This window comes from Carcharhinus amblyrhynchos, chromosome 11 (assembly GCF_965287045.1).
Source record: "Carcharhinus amblyrhynchos chromosome 11, sCarAmb.v2.hapA, whole genome shotgun sequence".
In the NCBI taxonomy this organism is placed as follows: Eukaryota; Metazoa; Chordata; class Chondrichthyes; order Carcharhiniformes; family Carcharhinidae; genus Carcharhinus; species Carcharhinus amblyrhynchos.
The window spans coordinates 35,966,132-35,986,693 of NC_137334.1; the positions used below are offsets into that span (position 1 = coordinate 35,966,132).

A 20,562-nucleotide genomic window follows, 5' to 3' on the forward strand; every position below is an offset into this window, starting at 1 on the left:
AAAAGCAAAGAAAAAACTCCATTTTTGATTGAAGTAATTCCATAGATAAATAAACATCAAAAAATTGAAAACATTTCTGAAATATCAGCCTGCATATGAACAAATATTCATAGAACAATTTTTGCCATTTAGCCTAAAAAGGCAGGAAGAGATGACGGTAAATAAAAGAAAATCTTTATTATTACCTCATTTTCTATCAAATCTTCTAATGAAATTTCTTCCTTTACTTCTTTTTTCTGATTTTTCTTCAATATAAAGCCAGGTGGTAAGGCATGGCGATACATGCAATTGTCTCCTCCTCCTGGACACACCCAGAACCAGCCATATTTGTTATTCTCTATGGCTTCAAGGAAATGTTTACATACCTAACATGGGAATAAGGCAAAGATGATCCAATCATATCTTTCCACGCAGTTTTACTCATTGTAGACTGTACCAATATTTTAAGTTAATGCCATAACAAAGTAGGGTGATCATTTTCAATTAACTTTGAATTGCATATCAAAACTTGTAAACACAAAATGTGTGTTAAAATACACTTCACTCTAATGTACAAAGAACTTTTGAACAGAACTAACTCAACTTGTAGTGGTAGTGGGAAAGACAGTTGAGAAAAATAAAAGCAAATTATTCATGTTTGGTGGCAACACTCAAAGTTCGTTTTCTCACTCTCCTCCTCAAGGAACCAATTTGTTTTTAGCGTATGATTGCTACTGACCATGGTCCAGCTAAACTACTAAGTTTAAAGTCTATGAAAGCTTTTGAGTGCCATAACTGAAACTGGTAAACCAGGTGTGTTTATTTCCATTTCCAGAAGCAAGTCAATGTGCCTCCCCAAGATGGAATGTGAGGTCAAATTGTAACACATTTACGAATGTCTAACAGATCAGCTATAAAAGTGACCACTTGCGATAGTTTCTGCACTGCATGATCCCACAATTCACTGAAAAAGAAAACCCCAATCTAGATTTTAATAAACATTCACGACTCAGCTCTTGTTTTCTGCTTGTTTGTTAGCTTTTGGTGCGACAGTCTGCCATGGCATGTGCTGTCTACCCTAAGGCAGGTCTTTGACTCATTATCTGTTGATGCTTCATCCCGAGCCATTTTTTTTGGCAGTTTTTGTGGTGGAAAAACCTGGCATTAGTCTCAAAGCTTTCCCATGCACTTCAAAGGATAATGGTCCGTGTAGATTAGGGCTTATGATGCCTTTTTCCAAATATAGACCTTGAATTGCTGAGGAGCAAACAAAATGCCTAACATCTCTTTCTGTTTACTTAACTTTTAGGAAAAATAGCCAATCGGGCTTTCAATTCCAGAGCGATCATCCTGGAACAGGACTGTATATCACTTGCTGAAGTTTAAGGCAGTTGGCTTAGGTCCATTTGTCAGGGTGGCTTTTAATTTCTCAAAAGTCTTTTGGCACACCTCTGTCCACACTAGCTTGCCAGTTTTCATTAGTAAATCATTAGGCGGGACAGCTAGAATATTAAAAAGCTTGGAAAAATTTGTAATTTAACCCACACGCTCCTAGAAGTGCAGGGTTTCTCTCTTCATTTTGGGAATGGGAAAATTCAGCAGGGTGTGCATTTTTATTTCCTGGTATAACACTTGATCTTGTCACATCACATGTCCAGGTCAAGTTACTTTTGCCTTAGCAAACTTTTAGCCAAGTTCACTCCAGGGTAATCCTTCTGTAGACCCTGAAATATGGCCACCAAGTGGTCTAAATGGTCCTTCCAGATAGCAGTTAATATTAACAGGTTATCCAGGTGTACGGCAAGGTTGGTTCATCCAGTTGCTACTTGGCTGGCTCATCCAGCTACCTGGTTGGCTAACCTCAAAGGTTAATGGGGTATTTTTAAGGCCGAAGGATATGAGGATGTCAAAAGCCAAGATTGCTCTCATTCCGGGGGTTGTAGGGGTTTTCCTGCCTTCTTTCAAAAGGGGTGATTTTACTGGTACAAGCAGTAACCCCACCTTATCCTTATAATTCTTGATGCATGAGATTGGATATGAATTGATTCAGATCATTGGACTTACTGTCTGATAGTTGACAGAGTCATTTTGATCTTTTCAGTTTTGGGGTTGTACAAGGGAGAAAATACAGCTGCTCTGGCTGGCCTCCATTACATAAATAATCAAGTGCTGCAGACAGTTATCTGACAAGATGTAGCTTGTCAGGGCTGTCAGTAGGGATTTTCCTTCATCAGTTGGGCACATCCCAGTTAGTTCCTACAGATTCCTTTAAATTCCCTGAACAAGGTGATTATATAATACTGTTGCTTTTGTGGTTAATAGGACATTTAAATTTTCCAGAATTTCAATATTTGCCAATCTAGCAGTCGGAAGGTTTGACCTGGGAATCCTTTCCACCTTGTCTGACTCCCCTGGTCATCTTTTGCTATCTCTACCCACTGGTTAACTAGATTCTCAGCTGTGATAGTTATTTGGCATATTAAGATGCTGAGCAGTGCTTCTTTCTCCAGTCAGGGACAAGAATCAGGTAATTGATCATACTAATACTTTTGGCAGCTACTGAATTTGGCCCCTAAAGGACCATTTGGCAGTGGCAGCAGCAGTAGGATCCATTCTCCTGGCTGGATAGTTCAGCTCTCAGTGCACCTGTCTATCTGTTCTTTCATGATTTGCAAGGAGGTTTCTTTAAATGCTACTTAGCCACAGCACAGGCATCAAAAAAATCATTCCCGGAACGCGAATACATACTCCAGTATGAAGGTGTCCTCCCTGAACCGCAGAAACATTTCTTTTCACAACTTCAAAAAGTCTCACACTTCATGCTCATAAATTAATTCAAATGAGTTGAAAGCCTATGGAGTAAGGAAGCCTAAACCCTTAACCTCGTCATAAAAGGTATTCCAGGCACAAAGTCCAAATCTATTTTTATGGTTGTGATGCCAATCTAATGTCTCTGCTTTGCCAGTGATAGGCTGATGGGCTATTCACAGGGTGTGGACAACCTCTTTTCCCCTGGTCTGACTGAATCTCTTTTGGCAGGCTGCGGTGGGTGAAGAACTGGACAAGTCCCATGCTGTAATCTTTTTGAGGGAATGGCTTCAGAATTTCAGGTGGCCAGGTCCACTACCATAAGGGGATACTGACACCCTGTGGCAGCCTTACACAACCTATCAGGATTCAAAGCATTTACCAAATGCCAGTGTGGGTTTGAGAGAAGCAATTTTAATCATGACCTGGAGTTTTCCTATAACCTGGCAAATGTGGCAGGGTTTTGCAGTGTTTGGCCACTTGAGACCACAGGTTAGGGTTAGGATTAGGATTAGGGTTAGCTCATGCGCGCTAAATTTCTGTGGGAACCCACGTACACTGCATGAACAATTTCCATATGATACTCTGGTGGAACACCCCCCCCCCCCACACCCACACCCACCCATACACATCTGTTTGGCTCCCAGAGGGGCATTCCTACTTCATCTCAAATTTACCAATACTTGGAGAGCTGGATGGCTACTGCCTCAGAGGAGAAAGCCTGTGTTATGCATTTTAACTTGGGATCTGTCTGCTGTCTTCCATTAAGGGGGAACGGCTGAGCACTTCCTCTTCTGCAACAGGCTTTTAAAGGTCTCAGCTAGCCAGACCTCAGGCTCATCCAGCTGGGCTTTAACAACAATTGAAAATCCTTGGAAGTTATCTTGTAGTTTTTGTTCATTTTCTCATTTGGCTTAAGGGATTAATCATCATAGAAACCCTACAGTACAGAGAGGCCCTTCAGCCCATCGAGTCTGCACCAGCCACAATCCCACCCAGGCTCTACCCGCAATCCGTACATATTTTAACCCACTAATCCTCTCTAACCTATGCATCTATGGTCAATTTTAGCATGGCCAATCAACCTAACCCACACATCTTTGCACTGTGGGAGGAAACCAGAGCCCCCGGAGGAAACCCACGCAGAAACGAGGAGAATGTGCAAACTCCACACAGACAGTGACCCAAGCCGGGAATCGAACCTAAGTCCCTGGAGCTGTGAAGCAGCAGTGCTAACCACTGTGCTGCCCAAGGGAGACAGTACCATTTTACTGCCAATCAAATCATTCACAGCAAGAAATCTATCCCTGTCACTAGCAGCTCAGGGACAACCCCGAGAGCGACTGGACCCAAGATAATGTTACCCTGTAGGTGGATCCAATGGAAGGGGACAAACATGCATCCATCTCCAACTCCCATGATTGGCTCGTTGGCTTACATAGAGGTATCAGGAGGAAGAGCAAGATTCTTCCTCAGCATCAGGGATACAGTGGCCCCTGTATTAGAGTAGTATCATGGACTTTGTTGTTTCCTTGGAGGGGTACAGGGACAATGCCCTTTGAAGGATGAAACTCAAGTCTTGGTAATTTTTCTAAGTATTCTGAAACTGTTTGTGGTATGCCTCCATCAAGAGTTCATAGGCACTAAAAATAGAAGCTTTCCTGTACTTACAACTGGCAGAATCGTCAGTGCACAACAGGAAATAAACCTTACAGAACTTTCTTTTTAAGTAATCTCACACCAGGAGAGTCCAGAACTCCCAGGTGACTTTAATTGATCTGCCAGCTCTTCAAAGGTTAAGAAAATTGCCACATCCTTTTCCTCAAACTTAGGCACAAGTCAGGAGTACTGTGATTTCCTAAAGTTTATGAGCTATGCAAATTTGAATTACCAGCAGAAACACCACTCAATAGCATGTTCCAAACCAGTGAACTCTTCCACCTTGAAGGACAAGGGCAGCAAGTGCATGAGAACACCATTAGATGCAAGTTTCCATCCAAACATGCACCACCTGAATTTGGAACTATATCACTGTTTCTTCACTGTCAAAGGCAAGATCGTGGAACTCCCTTACTGTGGGTATACCTACACCATGTGGATTACAGCAATTCAAGAAGGCAGTTTATCACTTCTGAGGGCAATTAGGGATTAACCATAAATGCTGGCCTAACCCGTGACATCCACACCCAGTGAAGAAACAAAAGGTATGTAATTTCTTGGAGGGTTTCAATGGTTTAAGATTGAAAGGATGATCTTGTAAAGTGAAGGTTCACAACAGGTTGTTACGTTTCTTGTAGTCAAAAAGCTAAGAGGCTGGTTCTCAGGCAAAATTTAAACTGGAAAAGTTTTCTTGACGGAGGGAGGTGCAGCACTGGGGATGGAATCCTTCTCACTATTAAGGTATCCTTCTTTCAAGTTACTGCTGATGCCATGGCTGCTTGATGATTCATGTGGTCTGGCTTTTGACCAACTGATGACTAACCTAGTTGATTTTTAAAAGCAGAAAAAAAACAAGTGGCTTTTCACAGATCACATCATTGTCCAAATATGGGGTAATGTGTATTTTGATTTCACATCTTGTGTGGTGGGTTTTGATCCCTTCTTTCAGTTTGAGATACAGAGCAAAGAATACTGATAATTTCTTAGCATTCTGTGTCAGTTCATGCTTAAACAAAGATGTGCAAATTCCTCAGATGGCTGTGAATGTCCATATTAATTAGGCATATTGCTGTGACTTGCCATTCCCTGCAGTTCAAATGCCAACTGCAAAATGATTTATAACAGCCATTTTAATAGCTTGTCTGTGTCCAGTTTTTAGGACAAAATTGATTGTGCCCACAATGTCATGAACTATGACAGAGTTGGATCAGTGTGTGGTGAGCCATGTGAATGGGTTGGGACTAGGCCAGGTTAAAGGATGGTCCTTTATAGCACATTGGAGGGAAAGATCAAAATAACACAGCAGATGACTTTGATGAAAAGCTTGATGGGACAGTACACAGGAGAGCAAAGGTGAACACGCGCATCAAGATGGTGGTGCATATCTTTCAGTCAATGAGCCTGGAGGACTCTACCCCTTTTCCATACATCGTGCAGACCATGAAGCACTGCAACTACTACCCCACGCCCGTTGCTCACTTACAACTCTGGTTGACCTTCTGTGAAAATGCAGCAACATGCTCTGACAAACCCAGGAACTCACTGTACCTCCAAAATAGCTCAAAATAGGGATTAGTCATAAATGCCAGCCTAACCCGTGACATCTCAACACCCAGTGAAGGAATAAAAGGTATGTCATTTCTTGGATGGTTACAATGGTTTAAGGTTGAAAGAATGATCTTGTAAAGTGAAGGTTCACAACAGATGTTAGGTTTCTTGTAGTCAAAAGCTAAGAGCTAATTGCCCTTAAAATACCTCAGTATTGTAGTACAAAAGTTCCTTTAAATAACATGAGTGCAATGACCATCTTTACAGATGCTTGCAGAGTGAACTATGAACAAGCTGTCTGCACGTACATCATACAAATTTGGATTGTGTGTCACAACATTAAGATCGCAGTAATTCAAAACTTTCCAGCTCACATAGAGGTTGCAATGCCAAACTGATTTTAAAAACAATGTTTAGTCTCCAAACTGCCCCTTAAGTGGCACCACGCAAAGAATTTCTAGCCCTTAATATATACTTACTATTACAGTTTTTTTCTGTTCTGCGTCACCATGTTTCTTTTGCACGACCTCTTCCAGTTTTCTCACATCCCAATTCTCCATCGTGTCTAAGATGAAAAAGTAAATATATCTAATGAAGATCAAATATTAACAAAAATGTTAAAAGGATCAACCCAACATTTAAATATATATTTATAAACAGAAACAATGAGAACTATAAATATTTAACTTGCATTCCAATTTGTGTTTACATTTGAAGATTAAGAAAAATGGAAAGGGCTTCTGATACGTAGTTAAAACGTTAACACGGAAATTGAAGCAACTCACATCAGCACACACTGCATTTCAACTGACAAAGCACTGTGCAAAACTTGATTTCAGTAAAATCGTTCTCTCGTCATCCAAGGAACTCTGAATCAGTTTGCCCTACCTATCTTTCTCTTTTGAGGGAATATACTTTGACTGCGCATCAAAGAACAGATGGTCCAGGCACAGTCAATGTATATCCTTGAAAGGGAAAGGCAATCCCTCAATGAGAAAAGAGAAAGAAAATCAGATAAGAAAGAAACAGTATGCTTATGACATCAGGTAGAAAGTACCTGATGTCATAAAGGTGGTTCAATGGGAGGTAAAAACACATATGAGAAGAAAATGGAAGACTGAAAATAGACTGAAAGCCAACACAAAAGGAAATCCTGAAGTCTTTTATAGGCACATAGAGTAATATGATGGTTTGAGAACTAGGGTCAGTGACCAAAAGGGGATTTACGCATGGAGGTAGAGTGCGTAACTGAGGTAATAAATGAATACTTTGCATCTACCTTTACCAAGGAAGAAAATGCTTGTCGGGTCATAGGGAAAGAGGAGGCAATTCAGACATTAGAAGGATTTAAAATTGATAAGTATTAGAACTATCTGCACACTGATAAGGCACAAGGAGCGGATGATATACTGAGGGAAGTGAGAATGAAAACTGCAGAAGCACTGGACAAAATTTTTCAGTTATCCTTAGACTCGGTAGTGGAGCACTGCAAACATTTACACCTTTGTTTAGAAAAGGGCATAAAAATATGCCCAGCAAACACAAACCAGTCAATTTACCTTCAGTTGTAGAGAAATTTTTAGAAACAGTAATTACAGACTAGCTTGGTCTCAGCTGGGTATTGCATTCAATCCTGGGTGCTGCAATGTGGGAATGATGTGAAGGCATTGGAGTGTGTGCAAAACACAACAGGTATGAGGAATGTTTGTTATGAACACGGATTGGAGAAGTTGGGACTGGTTTATTTGGAGAAGAGAAGGCGGAGGGGAGATTTGAAAGAGGTATTCAAAACATGAGGGATCTGGGCAGAGTAGATAGGGAGAAACTTTACCCACTTGTGCAAGGGTCAAGAAAAAAGTAATACAGATTGAAAGCAATTTCTTTACCATGTGGAATGTGAGTGGGAGCTTGCGCTCAGATCAAATAGGACAAGTTCCTAAGGATTTAAATGAGGCAGAAAAAGTCACCTAGTTTTGGCTAGAGGGTAGAATCTCCAGGATGATCCAAACATGGAAGTCAGGGATTAGAAGTCACCCGGCTTAAAAATGAAAAGGAAGCAAACCACTGAAGTGGAGGAAATAGCTTTGGATTGGCACCTGGGGAATGAATAAGTATCTACTTAAAGGAACAGAGTAAAGTACAACTAAAGTTATATTCACATAATGCAGTAACTGAAGTGGGAAAGTGTAATTCCTACATGAAAATCTTTCTCAGTTTCAACACCCATTATATATTCTACTGAAACGAAGTGTTCCACACCAACAACAGTATTTAATGAACGATGTGTGAAATACATTAGAAGAGTGTTGAAATGGGGAAAACAGCATATATTCCAAAAAGCAAACAAAACAAAAAGAAACATTAGAAATGGAGGTTAGTCTGCTTGTTGAACTGAAAAATTGCATAGAAATTATTGCATATATCCTTATAAGGCAAACACATTTACAGCATGACAGATATAAACTGGAGCTGTAAACATGTTTAGAAGATGGATGGAAACTTCTCATAGATAACAGCAAAATATTGCCAAGGCTGGAATCTGCAACAAAACTTTAAACTAGAAAGGTTGGGGGGAGGGAGCAGAGATGAGGAGACTGAGACTGAGGAGGTTAGCTTCCGGGTAGGGAAGGACTGTAGACAGTATGAGAAGGAGGTTAGATGGGTGGTGGAGAAGAGAAATGTCCAGACTGAGGGGCTGAGGTGTGTCTATTTTAATGCCAGGAGTGTAGTAAATAAGGTAGATGAGCTTAGGGCGTGGATTGCTGCTTGGGAATGTGATGTGGTGGCCATTACAGAGACTTGGATATCTCAGGGACAGGACTGGGTACTTTAGGTGCCAGGATTCAGATGCTTCAGGAAGGACAGGGTTGGGGGCAAAAGAGGTGGTGGAGTGGCACTGTTGATCAGGGACAGTGTTATGGCTGCAGAGAAGGAGGATGCCGTGGAGGGACTGTCCACAGAGTCATTGTGGGTGGAAGTTAGGAACAGCAAAGGGTTGATAACTTTGCTGGGTGTTTTCTATAGGCCGCCCAATAGTGACAGGGAAGTTGAGGTGCAGATAGGGAAACAGATCCTAGAGAGATGTAGTAATAACAGAGTTGTCGTGATGGGAGACTTTAATTTCCCAAACATCGATTGGAATATCCCTAGGGTAAGGGGTTTGGATGGGGAGGAGTTTGTTAGGTGTGTTCAGGAGGGTTTCCTGACACAGTACGTGGATAAGCCTACGAGAGGAGAGGCCGTACTTGACCTGGTGCTGGTTAATGAACCAGGATAGGTGTCGGATCGCTCGGTAGGAGAGCATCTTGGGGATGGAGATCATAATTCTATCTCCTTCACGATAGCTTTGGAAAGAGATAGGATCAGGCAGGCTAGGAAGGTGTCTGTCTAGAGTAAGGGGAAATATGAAGACATCAGGCAGATAATTGGACGGATAAACTGGAAGGAGGCGTTCTTGGGGAAAAGTACAGAAGGAAGGTGGCGGGTATTCAAGGAATGTTTGACTGGAACTCTGCACGATAACGTTCCGATGAGACAAGGAGGTTTTGGTAGGGCGCGGGAACTGTGGTGCACAAAGGTTGTGGTGAACCTAGTCAGGAAGAAAGGAAAGGTGTATATAAGGTTCAGAGAGCTAGGAGATGTTAAGGATCTAGAGGAGTATAAGGCTTGTGGAAAGGAAATTAGAAGAGCCAAAAGGGGTCATGAGAAGGCCTTGGCAGGTAAGATTAAGGAGAATCCCAAGGCCTTCTACAAATACGTGAAAAGTAAAAGGATGAGAAGAGAAGGGCTAGGACCTATAAAAGGTGAAGGGGGAAAAGTGTGTGGAACCAGAAGAAATGGCAGAGGTGCTTAATGAGTACTTTGCCTTGGTATTCACGGTGGAAAGTGATTTGGGAGGTTGTACTACAGGTTTGCGGCAGTCTGAAAAGATTGAGTATGTGGATGTTAAAGAAGAGGACGTGTTAGAACTTTTAAACTCTATCAAGATAGACAAGTCGCCGGGACCGGATAGGATGTACCCCAGGTTACTGTGTGAGGTGAGGGAAGTGATTGCAGAGCCCCTGGCCATGATCTTTGCGTTGTTGATGGAGACGGGAGAGGTTCTGGAGGATTGCGGACGTGGTTCCTATTTTCAAGAAAGGGAACAGGGCTAGTCCGGGAAATTACCGACCGGTGAGTCTGACCTCAGTGGTTGGTAAGTTGATGGAGGCTTCTGAGGGACAAGATTTATGAGCATTTGGAGAAGTTTAGAACGATCAGAAATAGTCACAGGTTTTGTTAAGGGCAGATCGTGCCTTACGAGCCTAGTTGAGTTCTTTGAGAACGCGACTGAGCACATTGACGAAGGAAGAGCGGTAGACGTGGTTTACATGGACTTCAGCAAGGCGTTTGATAAGGTCCCCCATGCAAGACTTCTTGAGAAGGTGAGAGGGCATGGGATCCAGGGGGCTTTGGCCTTGTGGATCCAGAACTGGCTTGCCTGCACAAGACAGAGAGTGGTTGTGGATGGGTCTTTTTCTGCATGGAGGTCAGTCACCAGTGGAGTGCCCCAGGGATCTGTTCTAGGACCCTTGCTGTTTGTCATTTTCATAAATGACCTGCATGAAGAAGTGGAGCGATGGGTTAGTAAGTTCGCAGATGATACGAAGGTTGGTGGTGTTGTGGATGGTCTGGAGAGATGTCAGAAGTTGCAGTGGGACATAGATAGGATGCAAGACTGGGCGGAGAAGTGGCAGATGGACTTCAATGCAGATAAATGTGTAGTGGTCCATTTTGGCAGGACCAATGGGATGAAGGAATACAATATCAAGGGTAGGAGTCTTAGCTGTGTTGAAGAGCAGAAGGATCTTGAGGTCCGGGTCCATAGGACTCTTAAATCGGTCTCACAGGTGAAGGATGTGGTCAAGAAGGTGTATGGTGTACTGGCCTTCATTAATCGAGGGATTGAGTTTAGGAGTCGGGAGGTAATGCTACAACTTTATAAGACCCTCGTCAGACCCCACTTGGAGTACTGTGCGCAGTGCTGGTCGCCTCACTATAGGAAGGATGTGGAAGCTATTGGAAGGGTGCAAAGGAGATTTACAAGGATGTTGCCTGGATTGGGAGGCATGCCTTATGAGGATAGGTTGAGCAAGCTAGGACTTTTCTCCCTGGAGAGACGAAGGTTGAGAGGCGACCTGATAGAGGTTTATAAGATGTTGAGAGGAATAGATAGGGTGGATTCTCAGAGGCTATTTCCCCGGGCTGAAATGGTCGCTACGAGAGGACACAGATTTAAGGTGCAGGGAAGCAAGTACAGAGGAGATGTTAGGGGTAAGTTTTTCACTCAGAGGGTGGTGAGTGAATGGAATCGGCTGCCGTCGGTGGTGGTGGAGGCGAACTCACTGGGGTCTTTTAAAAGACTTCTGGATGAGTATATGGGATCTATGGGTTATAGATAGGTCTATGGCTTAGTAGGTATAGAAGTGATCGGCGCAACTTGTGGGCCGAAGGGCCTGTTTGTGCTGTAGTGTTCTATGTTCTAAAAACAGAAAATGCTGGAAGATCTGACACGAGGTACCAGACAACCCCTCTGAGTCTAAGGATAACTGAAAAATTATGTCCAGCGCCTCCCCAACTTCTGTTCTCATTTCCCTCAGCATATTTGGATGCTTCTCATCCAGTCCACGTGCCTCCTGTTTGTGGGGGGAAGAGGAGACAAATGGTGGCACAGTGGTTGGCACTGCTGTCTCACAGTGCCAGGGACCTGGGTTCGATTCGCAGTTTGGGTCACTGCTTGTGTTGAGTTTACATGTTCGCCCCATGTCTGCATGGATTTCCTCCGGGTGTTCCGGTATCCTCTCACTGTCCAAAGGTGTGCTGGTTAGGTGAATTGGCCATACTAAATTCTTCCTCAGTGTACCTGAACAGGTGCTGGAGTGTGGCCACTTGGGGATTTTCACAGTAATTTCATTGCAGTGTGAATATAAGCCGACTCGTGGCTAATAAATAAATTTTACTTTAAAAGCACCTGTGGAGAGAGAATAGGGCCAATGTTTCAAGTCTGGACGACGCTTTGTCGTGTTTTCTGTATTTGAAACTTTTCATAAAGGCTAATGAGTAGGTACAAATTACTTAAAATGTTTGGTCTATAAAAGCATTCCTTAATTATGTTTAACTAAATTACAACATGCATATAAAATCTCACTAGTTTGTATTTTACAAAGGGAACCAAATGGGAAGTTTCAACGAAAGGTGCTATAATGAACTTAAATTAACATCTGTTTTATCAACATACCCTTTTCAAGCTCTTCATCCCTGGCATCTACATACATACTACGCTTTTCACTCTTCCTTTCCAGGCTGAGGTCGTGTGAAAACTTGCATTTGTCACCCTTAGTACATTGGCCTTGCTTGAAAAAAGCGCAGACCACAGATTTGGGATCTGCCCCTAGAAGAAAAAGCAAACAGAAGTCATAATTTGTCGTATTAATTTTTACTCTTACTTGACATTTCATTTTAAAAAATATTTTATTTGAGATAGAGTAATTTAAGATACTAGGACATAATCAAGTATAACAGCCAAGAAAATATTCTGACAGTGCCAGTGCCACCTTGAAATGTATACTGATCCTCTACAATCACTGAAACCTTAAAGTATCTGGCCTAGATTAGCATAGTCAGACATAAAATTCCAATGGCACCCTCTGATCCCATTTTCAATTCTCTTTGCAATACATTTTCTTTTTTTGAGCTTTTCCCTTTGCTTAATTATATAAACATTAGGATTACATCATCAGTAACCTCACCAGGGATTTGAGACCAAGCACAAAGCAACCATTGAAAATTCAAGTTCAATTCAGCTAAACAATGCATGCACTTTACATCAGGGTAAATGTACTAGGAACTTAAAAGCTGCAAATTATGCAACAAGGCTGATCTTTGCTTAGGCTGGGAGCAGGTTACAACTTAAAAGGGGAATAAACTAAGGGTGGGAGTTGGGAAGAGGGTGTGGGTGGAAAGTACAGAGGGAGTACTCTTTGAACAAATTATTCCTCTCCTGTTATGTTCAACAAAATACTGTACAGCAAAAATTTCCAACTCTTAAAAAAGAAATCACTCTTAGTACTGACTTGGGGGATGAGGACCTCAATTTGGAATGCTCTCTATCCTACGCTGTTCTATTCAGAGGTGCCAGTGTAAATCAATTCAAAAGCCTCATCACTGCTGTTAATCCCAGAAGAATCTACGAAAAGTTCTCCACAAATGTGATAAAACTTATCAATTATTTTACTATATGGACTTCCAACCAAATTATCCCATTACAAATAAGGACAATTTCTACTTCTTGTACACAGCAAGTATATTTCATTCAATTACATGATTTTTAAACATTTACAAAGTACATTAAATACAAAAGGTTAAGATAGCATCAAGAACATCAACTTAAAATTGTCAGTAACACGCATTTGTCATTACTCGATGAAAGAGGTCAGTACTATCTTGAAAAGCATACTGAAACTTCAAAAAAAACCTATCCTAGATCAGCAAAAAGTTAATTTCAAATAATCAGAAATACCATTCTATTGTTATCCTCCAATCTCATTTCTGATTTGCTTTGTAATACATTTAGTTATTTTAATTTTTTTTTTGGTTTTCTTATTTTCAACAAAATGGTTCACGTCTGGCAATGGCTGCTGTAGTTTCTGATTCAGGTCACTGTATGACAGGGCAATTCCTATACTGCAATACTATAGTCCTCGAAACTACTGTTGTTTTCTGCCTCTGTCCAGAAACATTATTGATTTGCAAGAGCAATAAGAGAATCATGCACAGAGCAATGCAAAATACACATTAATGAATAAATGAGTTACGATGTAGCTAGTGGCAAGAATCCAATATTGTAAAACTGCTTACAGAGAAACTTAAATCAAATGTTTGTCATGGTTAAAATTATGGACCTTTATTTTGTTATTATGTGATGGAACTGTCCAGAATTCTCAGCATTATCACAAACATACAGCATGTGCTTTTCTTTAGGGGTAGGGCCGGAGTGTGGGAGCAGCAGAGGATTTTGGATGTTAGTACATCCTTTGTAATAATGTAGTTAATGTCACCAGCTGATTTCTGAAACACATCTCTCTCCCTACCAAATCTGTGCAGGTCTATGAAGAACTGAAGAGTCAGAAACACTGATATGGTGCACTATTCCTGCTGGCCCAATGTCCTGCGATGCTGCCTTGCAGTTGCTGCTGAAATAGGAGAAAAAAAAACACAATGTGGGAAACAGACATGAAAGATAGTGTAATAATTGGGGAAGATACAAGGCAAGTCAGAGAGCGTGGGCTTGAGGAAAAACAGTGCTGGAGACCAACAGGTAAAAGTTGGTGACTGGGAGTCAGCAGAGGACAGAGTGAGCACTGCAAAAACATATCAATAAAGAAATCAAGGAATAAAATCACAGGACAGCAGGAGACGGTTAGCTATTTGGAGAATGGGCACCTGAAGGAATTTAGTGGTGCAGTACCAGTGTGAAGTGAGTGCGTCAGGGAGCTTGGTAATAAAACTAAAAGTAATGTCAGTACAAGGGAAGGTGCTGATTGGCAAATAGCTAGTGAGATTCTTAAAAATATAAATCTTTAATATTTCTAAGTCTAATAGTCTAAGAGGGACATGGCAGTTTACCACAGGACGTGGAATGTACAGCATGATTTTTGTGAGAATTCCAGGATGTTCCTCACATCTGGAGAACAAGAATTGGCTGAGCAGCAGGAAGCAGAGGGGATGTTGTTTTTCTGACCTGAAGCTTGTGTCCAGTGGGGTCCTGCAGGAATCAGTGTTGGGCCCCTTGATGTTTGTGGTTTATACAAATGATTTAGACTGCAATGTTAGAGGGTTGATACATAAATTTGCAGATGATGCAAAAATTGGTGGGGTAGCAAATTGCGAGGAGGATATAAATGGGATGGACAGGTGGGCTGATTGAATTCCATTTTCCACCAATCTGGATAAGTGTGAAGTGATGCATTTGGGTAGGACAAAAAAGGAATACATGAACAGGGAAGGGAGGTTCTTCTGGAACTACATAAAACGTTGATTAGGTCACAGTTAGAGTATTGTGGAGAGTTCTGGAAACCACATTATGGGAGGAATGTGATAGCACTGGAAAGGGTGCAGAGAAGATTTATCAGGGCGATGCCTGGGCTATAGAGTTTTAATTATGAAGAGAGATTGGATAGCCTAGAGTTGCTTTCCTTGGAGCAGAGGAGACCGAGAGAGAACATGATTGAGATGTATAATATTATGAGACACGGTAGACAAGAAGAAATTTTCACCCCATGGTGGAGGGAACAATGACTAAGGGCACAGATTTAAGCTAAGGGGCAAGAGGTTTAGAGGACCTATGAGGAAAAACCTTTTCTACAGAGTGGTGGACTTCTGGAAATCACTGCCCGGAAGGGAGGTGGAGACAGTGACCCTCATAACATTTAAGAAGCCAAGGCTATGGACAAAGTGCTGGAAAAGACAGCAGAATATTTGGGTAATTTGTTTTTGACTGGCAGTTGCAATGAGTCAAAGGGCCTTTTTCTGTGCCGTAGACCTTCATGATATGCAAAAAGTGCCATCAGCTAAAAAAAATTGAGCTCCGAGTTTTAGAATAAGAGTAGCAGTTGATGCTGCTGTGATACATTCTTGACATAGTTTAATGGATTGCATCTTTTTGGATGCAGTTGCCCTGCAGCCTAAGTTGTGCAGGCAAAGAGTGAAGGGGTGACTGCCAGGTAGTCAAGGAAGACCAAGCAAACAGTGCAGGAGTCTCCTCAGTGCATTGTGCTCTACAACAGTATTCACTTGTAAACACCTGTGTTTGTAATGATACATCGAGGGTTCAGCCCTGGTCAAGCACACAGCACCACTGGATTCCATCTTAATAAAATGCCACATAAACTTTACTTTTGCTCGCATGTCTGTTATGAAATAAAATGAAAAATGGTAGCATAGAGGCGAACTGGCTGAATGACAGAAAACAGAGGGGAGCAAAGTTTTTTTTTGGATTGGAGGAAGAGACACAATGAATTGGTGAAAGGACTGCTTCCCTGATACATATTACCAGCCTAGAGCTAGCTGTGCAGAAACAATTTCAAAATTTTCAGATGACAAAATTTGGAAGTATTGCGAACCATTGAGCAGGATAATTTTAGACTCCAGACGAACATAGGCTAGTGGAATGAGTGGACTTAGGGACAGATTAAATTTTACACACAATGTGGAATGGTACATCTTGGTAGAAATGAACAGAGGCAATACAAAATAAAGGGTACGATGGGGATGTACGTGCACAAGTCAACGAAGATGATAGGACTGCTTGAGAAGGTAGTTAAAAAGGCATATGGGATCTTGAGCACTATAATATGAATGCACGTATAGCATGTTATGATGAATCTTTATGAAGCTGTGGGTTTGGCCTCAACTGAAAGTGTGTCCAATTTGGGGCATTGCACTTTAGAAAAGATGTGAAGGCATTGAAAGATTGCAGAAAAGAATTGCGAAATTGGTCCCATTGATGACACACTTCAGTTATGTGAATAGGTTGGAGACATTGGGGCTATTCTCCTCAAGGGAAGGTTGAGAACAGATTTGATAGAGATGCTCAATATCATGTGGGGTCTGGACAGAGTAGATAGAAAAAAAACTATTCTCCCTGACAGAAGGGGCAAAAAAGAGGGGACATTAGTGCAAGGCATTTGGCAAAATTATCAATGGCAGTATGACAGTATGGAGATAAACTTTATGCAGTGGATGGTTAGGAGCTGGTATACACTACTTGAGTACGTGCTGGAGGAAGATATATTAGGGAACTGGATAAGTACCCAAAGAGAAAGAATTTGTAGGACTATGGGGAAAGTAAGGCAGGGGGTGCGGGGGAGGAGAGAGAGAGTGGGACTGAGTTGCACTTGCAGGCAGCTGTCACAAGACACAATGGTTCAAACGATCTCCTTCTGAATTGTTACCATTCCATGTGTCCGCGATTCTAAGTTAAAGGCTAGACCAAAGACAAAGGGGGTAGACAGGCAGACATTGATGAATAGACAGTGAAGACATGATGTAAAGTGTTCAGAAATAGGAAATGACAATGTGAGTATTTTTGCACTGTACCTTTGCTGAGTGTGCTATTAAAGGAGAGGAAATTAAAAACTGTAGTCTGTATGTTTTGAAATAATGTTGATAATTGCAGATTAGGACATCATTGATCTTGTATTTTTTTAACAATGTATTATACAATTGTTGTGCTAACGCAGCTGGATCAATAAGTCATATCTAGCTGGTAAATTATTAACTCAGACAAAATGTCAAGCTGTACTGTTTTGACCACTGGCAAAAATCAATATTTAGTCATGACCATCTTGTGTCTAAAGTAGCTGGCACTAATATTAGTGAAGCCCTATTATACATTGATAAAAGGGAGAGCATTGAACCAGTTTAGGGTAAATACTATTTTAATTATTTAACAGCATTTATGTCTGCTGGACACAGATGGTTATGGTTAAAGCCCTCACTCAAGGGAGCAACAGCATGTGACCTCATACAAATTTGCTTGGAGACAAACTTAGGTGATCCGGTTGCCATGGGTACAAAGACCCAGGTTGAAACTTATTGAAAATAAGATGAATGTTTCAACATTTTAACAAAAGAGAGAAGACTGCTGTTCACAGACTTACAAGGGTAATCAGACCAAGAGTTTCAAAGAAGACAACCCCCAACAGAAGTCGCTATGCCAAGTAGAGTAAGATTGCTTTTGGGTTAATCGCCAAGCAGATCATTGGTGAGGATGGAACCTACATTCAAGGGAATAAGGCCTGAAGAATTATTAAAGATCACAGAATCACCAGAGGGTACCTTGCATGGGGAAGTCCATTCACCTAAGCTCAATTTGTTGAGTGAAGGGAGCTTTGTTTAAAAGGACACTCGAAGATTCACCCTGTTGAAGCAGGGAGAAGAGACCCTGTTAGAGCACAGAGGAGTTTTTGGATTTTAATCACAAGAATAGAATTCTGTGGAGTACAGTGTAATGTATAAATGTGGCGTGGGTTCTGAGTTATCAGGGAGTACCTCTTCTGGAGGTTAGTGCATTAGTTGCTTACTAAAATCAACATAAACTAAACATTATTCAGTGTGTTTGTTAAATATCTTAAACTGTGGAATCTTGTCACATGATCCTTTGTATTGCTGCCTGGTAAATTCATTTCTCTTCCTAAATGTTATCAGTTTCTAAGAAGATTGTAACATTATTCATGCCATCATATGGATTTAATTTTTGATGTCAGAGTTGAAAAACAGTAAAAAATACCTTTGCTGATCTTTTGGGCAACTACTACAGGTTTAAAAAGTTCATTCAGCTCTTGAAGTTCTTTCTTTTTATCATCTTTCTTAGACTTCTTTTCTTCACCATAAGGTATCTAAAGAAAATAAACAAGCTTTCAATAAGCAAAAGAAACACACAGTAACTTTGCTTGGAAGCACTATAGTTTTTTTCTATTTCTTTCTGCTCCTGCTTTTGACAGAGAAGTTTCAGTGCCTCAATGATGTATCAACAATCCAAATGATAACTCACCTGCCTAATTCACAGCTCCAGTTCAACAAAACCTTACCACCCAGGTACAAGCCTCAGCTTATCTAACATATGTAGATTTTTAAAAAATGATTTGGTCGTCTTAAACTACTTGATCATTTCAAATAATTGAATGTCATTGATGTTCAGGTCTTTAAGGGTTACAAGGGCAGAACACATTCCCCATCACAACCTTTTAAACAAAAGTGAAAGATTTTGTCCAAATTTATCTGATTGCATTGTATGAAAAGCAGCCACATGTTCCACAACTTACAGGCCTTCAACATTTAAGTTATTGTACCTGCTTGCCACCTGTCTGTCCATGCTTGACTTGATTTGTAACAGTTTTGATAAATTTCTGTTGTTTTGCTCCTTTCTTGTTCTTCAGACCAAAGGTCTTATCCTGGAACAGCAAGAAGACAACATCTAAAGTTTGTGGGTGAACAGTATTTATAATACAACCTGCCTCACCTTCAATTATGGTGGATGCAATACTATGTTGGTACCTCTCCATTCATGGTACCTCTCCAGTGCTGTTTTCACTTTTTCTAGCTTTCAAGCAAATAAAGCCAGTGTCAAGCTTCCCTACAATAGGTGAAAACACTTTTAAAATGTAGGTTTTTCTCAAAGTAATCATCCTGTACAATAACACACCTACTGGTTCATTAGATAGTATTATTTCCATCAGTTTAACTTGTGAGGAACTACATACAGACAGACCTGTGTCCCATCATTTTAATATACACAATGGTGAAAACAAAAGTTGTGAATAACTATGAAACTGTCATCTAGTGCTCAGCTATGCTTTGGGAAAATAAGCAACTATGCGCTAACCATGATCATCAATCCACGTCAAAGTTCTAAGAAGACCTAAAGAGGTAACAAGAATGAGAAAAACAAGACTTTGGGCGATTGCAAGATTCATGTCGAATCAGGCCATAAAATGTAATGAGCTATCAATAGCAAAGGTGGCATCAGAAATGACAACATTTTCTTTAGAGCAGAAGGCTAATGTGCTGCACACAGCCTTATCATAACCAATACCAACTCCTAGTCGCTTAAAATAGGAAAGTATTTGGTTCTGATCTTGTTCCAACTGAGACATGTGAAGCTAGTTGTAGCATCTTAGTTAAACCAATTATTTCAACACATATAACATTAAGGAAAGTCGCCCCAGGAATTCAAAAATGTTTGAATGCACCAAGGAAAATTGCTTATCACTGCAGAATCTATTTAGCTCCCAATCTTCCAAGAGCAATGTTTCATAGCTTTGCTCAACACCTTAAATATCAAGTGGAATTTTTCTCAGAAAAACGGGTAACAGGTACAACCGACATGTTTGTGACAAGACTGTTCCTGAAAAACAGAGTATAAAACATGGACCTCTACTGTTTCTTTGTTGACATAGAAAAGGCATTCAAAGTTGCTGGGAAGGATTTTCTGGAGACCTTCTTTGCCAAGTTCAGGTGTCTTGATGAAATCACTGAAGTCATCAAACAATCCCATGAAGGCAAGATGGCTAGACTGTTGGAACAACTCCATTTACCTCCTAGTCACAAATGGTACTAGACACAAATGTGTCTTTATAACATTATTTCAGTGTTTTGCTTTCTGCTATGCTTTGAATCAAAGTCAAAATTTGATTCTTGAAAATCGGCAACTCTTCGGACTTAGAAGACTATATGCTGTAATAAAGGTGCTGAAAGAACTTGTTTGTGAACGTGCGTATTTTCCTGTGCGCCATCCTGGCAAATAATCTTGAATCACTATACAACAGCTCGTCTGCAATTTGGCAACTATCAATTTTAAGACGACAGCAGTATGCTTTCAATTAGGTAATTTATACCTATCATCACAAATCAATAATCACAGTTCAGGCTACTGACAAAACTCACCTAAAAATAGCCCCCTGTCTACAGATGTTGGTATCAATACTGAAGTATCCTGGAGGACCACCAAAGCCATCTTAAGCTTTGTAC

General features: G+C 40.9%; 1 protein-coding gene across 1 annotated transcript in view; it reads right to left on the minus strand.

Moving 5' to 3' along the window:
- zc3h15 (zinc finger CCCH-type containing 15) overlaps positions 1-20,562 on the minus strand; it is a 33,594-nt gene that overhangs the window by 7,044 nt on the left and 5,988 nt on the right. The window contains exons 2-6 of the mRNA XM_080198856.1: positions 18,885-18,986; positions 18,323-18,431; positions 12,272-12,424; positions 6,474-6,559; positions 186-365 (exon numbers count right to left, since the gene is read on the minus strand). Of these exons, the coding sequence (XP_080054982.1) occupies positions 186-365; positions 6,474-6,559; positions 12,272-12,424; positions 18,323-18,431; positions 18,885-18,986 (630 nt within the window). The remainder of the gene's footprint in view (positions 1-185; positions 366-6,473; positions 6,560-12,271; positions 12,425-18,322; positions 18,432-18,884; positions 18,987-20,562) is intronic.